Below are 9,331 nucleotides of genomic sequence, written 5' to 3'. Positions count from 1 at the left end.
AGGATCACTTGAGCCCAGGAGTTTGAGGTTGCTGTGAGCTAGGCTGACGCCACGGCACTCACTCTAGCCCAGGCAACAGAGTGAGACTCTTGTGTCAAAAAAAAAAAAAAGTTATATGTGGATTTTTGTGCAAGGGGTCAGCACCCCTAACCCCCATGTTGTTTGAGGGTCAACTATATGTTGACCCTTCTTTGCATTGTATTTGTTGAAGAAACTGGGTCAGGTTTCCCACAATCTGGAATTTGTTAACTGCAGCCTTGTGTTACTGCTTAACATGTTTCTCTGTCCCTATATTTCTAGAAAATTGGTTGGATCTACAGCCCTAATCAGATTCAGGCTTGATTTTTTGGCAACACTTGATGTTGGGTCCCTCCCTATGGAGGCTCACGACACTGGCTGTCTTTCTTTTTAATGTCAGCAGCTCTTGGTGCTCAAGACTCCAATTCATTCATTCACAGGGTTGCCGCACTGAGGGTGGTAAGATCTGGTGTCTAAGTGGCCTGAGAGCAGGGCTCACTTCCCAGCAGGGGAACGGCATGTAACAAAGCCCAGAGGCACCACCAAAATATTTTAAGCAGGGGAGGAATGAGGTCAGATTATCATTCTACATTAACAACATTCTAACTCTGAATTTCAACTTTCTAGGAATACGACATTTCAACTTTTTTGGATTACAATATTCTAGCATCTTAAGAGTCTAACGTTCTGACAGCGTTTGCAACTTTCTAGGATTCCCACTTTCTAACTCTTGAGGATCTTGGCATTCCTGAATTCCAGTATTTCAATACTGCATTCCAACATTCCACAATTCTGAGCACATCACTCAAGAGGTCCAAGCTGTCACTTTCTAAACTCCCAGCATTCTAAGATTCTAACATTCCAACACCGAGTCCCAACATTCTAGGATAGCAATATCCCGGCTTTCTCCAACCCCAACGTTTGTGGATGCTAATATTTCAGTACAGCATTCCACCATTCTGAGCCCAATATTTAGGAGTCCAACCTGCCAGCGTTGGAGTCTACCATCTGCCAGTGCTGTAGAAATCCGACACAGGCTATCTCCCAATTCTCAATTCCCAAATTCTAGGATCCCAACACTCCAGCTTTCAATAATTAACACGGAATTCCAGCCTTCTAGAATCCCAACATTCTAGACCCCCAACCTGCCAGCAATGTAGGAATCCAATGGGGCGACCTTTCAACTTTGAATTCCAGCGTTCTTGGTGTTCAACATTCTAATATTCTGTGATTCCAACGCTCCAGCAAAAAAGCAATCTGATCCCAACATCATAGGACTCGCAGTTCCCACATTCCAGCATTCCCAGTCTTGGACATTTTTCTCTGAGCCCTCCAGGCTAAAGGGGACGCTCAGCCCAAGCACAGGGCCAGCCATGTGTCCCACCTGTAGCACCTGGTCAGCAAACAGCAGTCAAGCCCCAAGCCTGGAAGGCCTCAGTCAAAGGCTACCCAGTTCACCTGAAGCAGTAGTTGGTGTCCAGGGCTCGGCGGTGCCGGGAGCTGTGCAGGTGCTGGGCCCTCTCCAGCGGGGTGGCCATGAGGAGCAGGAAGGGCCGGTTCATGCCGTGAATGGTGGCCAGGTCACCTCGGCGGCTGGAACTGAACCCTGCTTTGGTTTGGGAGTTGGGGGGTGGGGGAAAGACACACACTCTCAGAGGGATAGATCAGCGGGGCAGGGAGGTGGATGGCAACACACACACGCACGCACACGCACACAGACACACAGATCACTGCGGGGGCGTGGCCGGGGAAGTGGGCCTCACCATTGATGTCCACTTGAAGTGTATTATCTTTGCTGTCGCAGGAGCAGTGGGCGCTGAGGCGAAAGCCCTCCATTCGCCCTGTGGGAGTGGGGAGAGGGAAGCCAGTCTGAGGCTGCAGTTCACCCAGCTCCCTGGTGGGGGGAAGAGGAGGGAAAGGGGGCTCCTTCCTCCCCGTCCCCAGTCCCCAACCCTGCCCCCTCTCTGCAGCTCTCTTGCTCCAATTCTTCGTATTGCTGGCTCCTTCTCCTCCTTTGGGTCCCAGATCAAGTGTCACCTCCTCAGAGAGGCCCTCCAGGACACAAAGCCCTCCCCGGCTACAACATCATTTTATTTTCTCCGTGGAGCGTACCCTCTCTGACACACAGTGGCTATTTATTTCGCTCATTGTTCTCAACAGAAAGCAGGATGCACGGGGGCTGGGATCCTTGTCTTTTTTGTTCCCCACCAGGTCTGGCTGGCAGTCTCAAAAACAAACAAACAAAAACAGAGTACCGTGGAGTGGGTGCCGGGCCCCATTCTAAACACTCTATGTGCATCATCTCCGTGAATCCTCACCCGGACTCCCAAACTGCGGCACACAGAGAGGACGTGACTTGCCCAGGGTCACACAGGTGGCAAAACGTAGGCTGGGACGCATGTCTACGCCTGGGCACTTTCCCACGTGGCAGGTGTAGGGTAAATGTTTCTTGAATGAATGAGTGATTGGTATTTTCTGAGCTCCTACTATGTGGCAGGTCCTGTGCTGTGTGGTCGGGACTCAGCACTGACCAAGGCAGATGAGATCCTTCCAGACCTTTGTCCAATGGCCCAGGCCACTCCTCTCAGTGCCCACCTGCTTCCTAATCCCCATCTTTTGACCTGGCCAAACCGCTACTTATTCTGGGAGTCTCAACACAGCCACCCGCCATCCAGCAAGCTCTCCGCGGCTGCTCGAAGGAGTCGGGTGCCTTCTCTGGGCTCCTAACGGCACTTAGGGACTCCCCCATCCTGCGTGCCTCCCCATCCTGGCTCTGACCCCTCTGCCTGTGCCTCCCCCTCCCCAGTCTTGATCAGTCTAGGTTGTTACTGCCTGATAGGCTTTCGGCAGGATCTCCTAGGCGTCCAGAAGTGACTGTGAGTGAGGGCAGGACTGAGGGTTACCACGATGTCCCACACACCACCCAGCACAGGGCCAAGCACAGAGCAGGAACCAACTGGCATTTACTGAATGGATGCATGAATGAGAGGGAGATAAAGAACAGAGAGATGGGGCACCACTGTGGACTCAGCCAGAACAGGACAGACACAGTCATCTCCTGGACAGGTCCAATGTGTCAGGCTCTCCCTGACTTACGGCATTTGCTGTTCCCTTTTCCCAGAATACTCTTATCCTTTTCCAGATTGGTTCACTCATCCCTCAGATATCAGCTCAGATGTCCTCTCCTCCAGGAAGCCCTCCCTGATTCCAGGCTGGGTCAGGCACCTCCTTTGGGCCCCCCATCCCAGTGGCTCCTTTCCCCACTTTACCCACTCAATGGACCATGAGCTCCATGAGGGCAGGGATGGGGCTGTTGTCATTCCTGTGTCCCCAGCATCACCCAGCATGGGGCGAGGCAGAGAGCAGATGCTCGGGAAATGGATTAACCATTAACAGACTCAGCAATTAATCACTCAGGTTTGAGTGTCAGGGAGGAGAGCCAGGTCTCAGCACTTTGGCACCGATATGGGACAGGGATGCTAGGCAAGGTGACCCCAGGACAAACAATGGGGCCGATCCCACTGAGAAACAGGTGTGGGACAGACGAACGATCCTCACCTTCATGGCTCAACCACTGCCGCACAACTCCAGTGACATCAAAAGACAACCACTCTGGCGTGTCGCTGGGGGCCAGCAACCGGTTGCTGAGGTAGCGCCAGGAATTGTTGCTGTATTTCTGGAGGATGATGAATGGGGCAGGGAGACAGTGGGCAGATGCGGCCATGACCTCCATATACACTAACTGGACCCCTCACCCCATCTGCTCCCCCAAACAGGCTTCTAGCCATCCACACCATGGGGCCCTGCAGGACCCATCCTCCCCACCAGCACCCCTGACAGGAGAGGTGTGGAAAGAGCCTACCCTGGTACCAAGGCACTCTGGGACGGCTCAGCCTCAGCCCTGACTCCCGACGGGGCCAAAGGCACTTTCCTTCCTTGTCCGGCCTGTTTCCTGCTTGGTGAAATGCCAAGCCCCTTTCAGCTTGGACAGCCCACAATGCTAAGAATCTGCCTTTAACTTTCTGGGGTTTTCTGAGCATATGGTTCAGCAAGTTTGACAGCCCGAATTCTGAGCATCAATAACTTTTTAACGGCTTAGGTTAGTAACAGGTCATTTTATAACGCTAATGTTTGATAAGATTCCAAGAATTCCACATTTAATAAGCCTGAAAGGTTCTAGGAGACTGATGTTCTACAAACCCAGAAGTCTGACATGCAACACACGTAGATGTTACAGACACTCAACATCCATGTGGTACGATCCCCTGGGGCCGGATATAACACTCCAGAGGCTACAACATACAGCTGGATTCGCTAGACTCCAAGAAGCTAAGCTAATATTAGACAAAGCTCTCTGTGAGAGTCTAAAATCTACCATTCATATGACATGGATTCTAGATCATATAATCTTCTAGACTCCAGCCCTTCCGGAGGCCCCAGTCCTCCTAAACACTCCATATCTTCTAGAGCAGTGCTGTCTGAAAGAACTTTCTGGAAATGTTCTTTATCTGCCATGTCCAAAATAGCAGCTGGTAACCACATGTGACTACGGGGCATTTGAAATACGGCCAGTGAGACCGAGGAATTGAATTTTTAATTCAATTTTATTTTAATCAATTTAAATTGTAATCAAGTTCAGTGTGACTCGTGGTTACCATATTGGACAGAGTGGCTGTAGAGCCTCCAACCTTTTCAGAGATTCCAACTTTCAAGAGTCCTGTGTTCTTAAGAAGTCCAGCTCCTAAAATTCCAGTCTTTGAAGGGTTCAACTCCAAGGATGCAAAGGGCCTGAACATTTATAAGAGCCCTAGGATTCCCTGGGTTGTGCTGCTCGCCCCCAGCCGCAGCTCAGACCTCTCTGGCCCCGGTACCCACCTGATAGAGTTCGATGTGCTGTTCTACTTTTAACTTGAGCCTCAGGAGACGAAGCTCCGCTCGGGAGAGCAATCCGGGATCAGACACTGCTTCTCGGAGCTCTGATGTGTTGAAGAACATATATATGCTGTGCGGGCTATCCTTGAATCTGTCATAGATTTCTGAGCGGGAGAAGCGGAAAGAAAGGATGTCAGGGGTTTGTTGGCAAGGGTGGGGTGAGCTGGCGCACCCCAAGTCTAACAGCGTGAGTTCTGGGGCTGACAGCTCTGGGTTGCAGGCTGACTCTGACATTTTTTGGCTGTGGGACCTTCCCTCTTGGGTCTGTTTCAATCTCTGTAAAGAGAATCCTAATCGCCCTTCTCTCCCAAGGAAGCGTCATTTGTCAAGTGTCCACCCTGCCTCAGGCTGGCACCAAGGGAGGCCACCCTGTTTGCTCAGGCCTCCCCAGGGCTTGGAGCTTCAAATGCAAGTTACATTGCAGAGTAAGGGTCAAGGGCATGGGCTTTGGGATCAGACAGTACCTCTGCTGCCTCTCAGCTGCGTGACCTTGGGCAATTCATACCCTCTCTCTGAACCTCGGTTTCCTGTTTTTCTTTGAAAAACAGCAATAGCATTAAGCTCCCTACATGCTCACCCAATCGCCCCCAACTGAAGTGCTGGGTAACCTTGGGCAAGTGAATTCCTCTCTCTGAGCCAGATCCTCATCTGGAAGCCAAGAACCAATTCCGGGATTATAGTAAAACGAGTGAGATGATGCAGGGAAAGTGCGTGGCGCCGTCTGCACACACCGGCCACTCGACAGCGTGTACGGTAAAGAGCGCTACCTCCCAGATGTTTCTCAAAGCACTTGACAAACACGAAGACATTTAAACCTCATGACAATCTCGTACTATCATTACATCCATTTAACACGCAGAGAAACTGAGGCACGAAAAGATTAAGTAATTTGCCCCAAGGTCACATAGCTAGGAAACTGCAGATTGGAAATCAGACTCAGGCAGTCTGGCCCCCGAGAGAGGGTGCTCTTAGCCCTAAGCGACCCTGGCTCCCTACTAATGTAACGTTATTAGTATTATTAGTTCCTCCCGCTGGTTAAAGGTGAAGGTCATTCCAGGTAGGCACAACTGCAGAGGGTAGGAAAAAATTAAGAGTGTTTTCTGGTTTAGGAAAAATTGGGAGTTGGGGATGTCAGCGCAGGCCACGAACTTCAGGACCAACTGGTAACTGCCTGGAGCCTCCTACAGTGGGGGGTGTGAAAATGTGGAGACTGACGAGAGGAAACCCTTCCTGTGGCCCCCTTCCCCCTCTCTCAGCAAGGCTAGCCTCCCTGCCTCCCTGCAGTAAGAACTATGCTTGGGGGGAGGTGTGCAGTTTACTCAGCAAACCCCAAGGGAAGGCAGGGTCTTGGCTGGGGGAGACAGATAGGAAGAGAGGAAGGAGGGAGTGGCAGGGTTGGAGGCTGCTGCACAGAGGGACAGGTGGAGAGATGGCCGACGGAGACACCGGGAGGAGATGTGAAGGAGAAAAAAGAGAAAGGGAGAGAGACAGAAACCGGGAGACCCAGACACGGACAGAGAGACTAATGCGGATGGAAGACAAGAATGGGGAGACACGTGCAAGAAGACAGACATGAGCGTTCGGGGGAGAGAAGAGGACTGGAGGTGTCAGTGTTGAAGAAACCTCTACAACGAAGGTGAAACGACGGAAAAGAAGGCGAGGCTGAGATGTGGGTGGGGAGGAGGCGTCATTTGGCTGGAGCCGCAAGCCGGCACAGGAACGGGCCAGGGACGCGCAAGCCCACCGCCCAAGAGAACGTGAAACCTGGGGGACTGCCCCCAAGGTTCTGGGGCCACGCGGGACGCCTAGGTCCCCGCGTGGGCGCCGAGGGGGCGGCCCAGTGGCAGCCCCGCCCCCAGCTGGGGTGAGGAGAGCGGGAGGCGACGCAGCCCGGAGGGCGGGGACCCGACCTGCCCCGTCTCGCCCCAGGCCGCGCGATCCCCGCCCCCCCGGGGCACGGGAAGGAAAGGGAAGGGAGTAGGGCGAGGCGGCCGGACGCTGGGGGTTCCCCGGCCTCCTCGAGAGGAACTGGGACTTCGGGGTCCAGCCTGCCGGCGTTTAGATCAGCGGGGTCTTCCTTCCCCCTTCTGGAAGTGCGGGCTCCTCCCCCCGCGCGTGGCGCCCACGTGGGGCTTTCTCACCTCGGTCTGGTGGGGCGCTCCCCTACGGCCCACTCCCTGGCTGACCGCGGCGAGTGGGGGGCTCGCCGCTCCCGGCGGGGATGGCACTGTGTATGCCTCCTCCGCCCCCTTCCCGGGTCCCCCCTTCCCGCGCTCGTGTCCCCCCTCTGTAGACCCCTTCGTGACCCAGATTCTGGGTCATTCCTCCGCTGGGCTTCCCGCTCAGCGTCTCCCACGTCTCTGTGCGGAACGCCCACGATACCTCCGTATCCCCGGCTCGCTCCTGGGGGCCGCTCGCCTCCCGCCAGCCTCCTGCCCCCACCACCTGGCGTCGCTTTCCCCCCCGCACTGACACACGCCCTCCAGCTTCCCTTTCCACGACTCAGCCCCGCGTGTTCCTCGCGCCCCCTGGAAGCGGGTCCACTCTCCACCCTCCTGCCACCTCTGGGTTCATCTAGCTTTTCTGTCTTTCTTGAATCTTTCTGCCTCACGACCCTGGAGCTCTGGCCCAACTGTCCCCGCTGCCCCTCCTTTCCCAATGCTGGGGTCTTCGCGTCTCTCGCACCAGGCTCCCCTGTCTGCGGCCCCCACCCCACGACCCCCGCACCTAAGGCGTCCTGGGAGAGAGCCTTTTCCTCCCCCCTCCCGCCAATGCTTCTCTCCCTCTAAGGGACTCCCCGCGCGACCCCGCGTGTCCCTGTCGCCCTCTAGAAGCTGTCCACTTCGCTCGCTATCTCCACTTCTCCAAGACCAGACCCTAGGGAGCAGAGAGCTCAACGCCATCGTCTTTACGACACCCTCGCCCCACGTTCCCGGAGCCCCCCGGGGGTCCTCTTCCTCCGACCAGTTTCCTCAGCCAGTAATTTCCTCCCGGTGACCCCTGCACGCCGGCGCCCCCTGGGGGCGCCCCTCCTGGCTCCCCTGCCCCTCCGAGCTCACTGTTTTTGGTTTCCACCATTAGCACGCGGGTGACCTCCTTGGCGTAGTAGTCCGTCTCAGGCTCGGGCTCCGGCTCCGCGCTCTCCCCGGCCACCCGGTCGCGGGTGCTGTTGTACAGCGCGAGCACGGCCTCGGGCAGCGGGCCGGGCGGCACCTCCCCCTGGCTCGGGGGGCTGGCGAGCCGCAGCTTGGACAGGATCTGGCCGCGGATGGCCTCGATGCGCTTCCGCTTCACCAGCTCCATGTCGACGGTCTTGCAGGTGGACAGTCCCGCGGCCGGCCGGCCAGGCGCCAGCACTAGTAGCCACAGCAGCGGTAGCAGCAGCGGCAGTAGCCGCAGCCCGGAGGGCGGCATGGGGGAGGCGGCGCCCCCTGGCACTGCCGAGAAGGCGAACAGGGCTGGTGCGATGGGGAGGCCCCGCCCCTGCAGGGGCTGGGGGTCTCCCGGGGAAAGGTAGGAGGCCCTCGGGGGAAAGTTGAGGCCCTCAGGGGAAAGAAGCACGGGTGGAGGGGAGGCTCTGGCCCCGGGTGTCTCACTGTCCCACGGAGGGAAGGTAGATGGGCGAGACCTGGTGCCAGAAGGTGGGTGGTCTTGAACGGGGGAGCTGTGGCAGGTCTGAGAGAGATCCGTCTCCCGGAGGAGAAAGGTCCTGGGATGCGCAGGGGCTCAGGAGACAGGCTACGGGGAGGGCGGCGCGCAGGGGGCTGCGCCCGAGGTCTGGGGTAAAGTCTTCGCGGGAGGCCGGGTGTGCGGCTCCTGAGGGCTGGTCCGGAATGGGGGCGCCTCGGGGACGCCGGGTAGGGAGCAGGAAGGGAGCAAGCGTCCGAGGTGGTGAGGGGGGGACGGTCTGGGGTCCTCAAGTCCTGCCTCCTCCTCGCGGGGCAGCGCCGCGCCAAGCGGTCCCCGCGCCTCCGGCTCCCAGCGGCAGCGGAAAAGTCTCAAAAGTTTTTTTTCCTCTTCTCCCAACCGACTCGTCCCTCCTCCCGCTCCTCCTCCCCCTCCTCCCCGCAGTGGCGGCGGCGGCGGCGGCGGGGGCGGCGGCGGCTTGTTTCAGACTCTGGGGCCTCGGGCTGCTCCTCGGCTGCTCCTTCCTCCGCTCCGGGCCGGGGCCGGCCCCGCGGGCGGCTCAGAGCGGGAGGGGGGTGCCCCGGAGGGGGCCTCCCCCCTACCCCCGGCCGGGGCCCTCGCTGTCTGGCAGATCTGCGGAGGGCGGTGGGAGGGAACGGCCCGGGGCGCGAAGGGCGGCGGCGGCGGCGGCGGCGGCGGCGGGACCGGCTGGGTCGGCAGGGGGTTTTGAAGCCGCCCCGGGCCCCACCCAGGA

At 57.1% G+C, this 9,331-nt stretch overlaps 1 protein-coding gene across 2 annotated transcripts in view; it reads right to left on the bottom strand.

Annotated features, from left to right (window-relative positions):
* Positions 1 to 9,264, bottom strand: part of TGFB1 (transforming growth factor, beta 1) — a 13,185-nt gene extending 3,921 nt beyond the window's left edge. The window contains exons 1-5 of one of the 2 annotated variants that reach the window (XM_012657072.1): positions 8,010 to 9,264; positions 4,894 to 5,054; positions 3,577 to 3,694; positions 1,782 to 1,859; positions 1,477 to 1,624 (exon numbers count right to left, since the gene is read on the bottom strand). In XM_012657072.1, the coding sequence (XP_012512526.1) occupies positions 1,477 to 1,624; positions 1,782 to 1,859; positions 3,577 to 3,694; positions 4,894 to 5,054; positions 8,010 to 8,364 (860 nt within the window). In that variant the 5' untranslated portion in view covers positions 8,365 to 9,264. Of the gene's footprint in view, positions 1 to 1,476; positions 1,628 to 1,781; positions 1,860 to 3,576; positions 3,695 to 4,893; positions 5,055 to 8,009 lie in introns of both variants that reach the window. The other variant, XM_012657071.1, reaches the window with a different exon arrangement.
* Between the last annotated feature and the right edge of the window lie 67 nt (positions 9,265 to 9,331).

The sequence above is a fragment of the Propithecus coquereli genome, unplaced genomic scaffold, assembly GCF_000956105.1.
Source record: "Propithecus coquereli isolate 6110/MARCELLA unplaced genomic scaffold, Pcoq_1.0 Scaffold53, whole genome shotgun sequence".
NCBI lineage: Eukaryota > Metazoa > Chordata > Mammalia > Primates > Indriidae > Propithecus > Propithecus coquereli.
The sequence above is the reverse complement of the archived record's forward strand: the minus strand, read 5'-3'. Positions and strand labels throughout refer to the sequence as shown.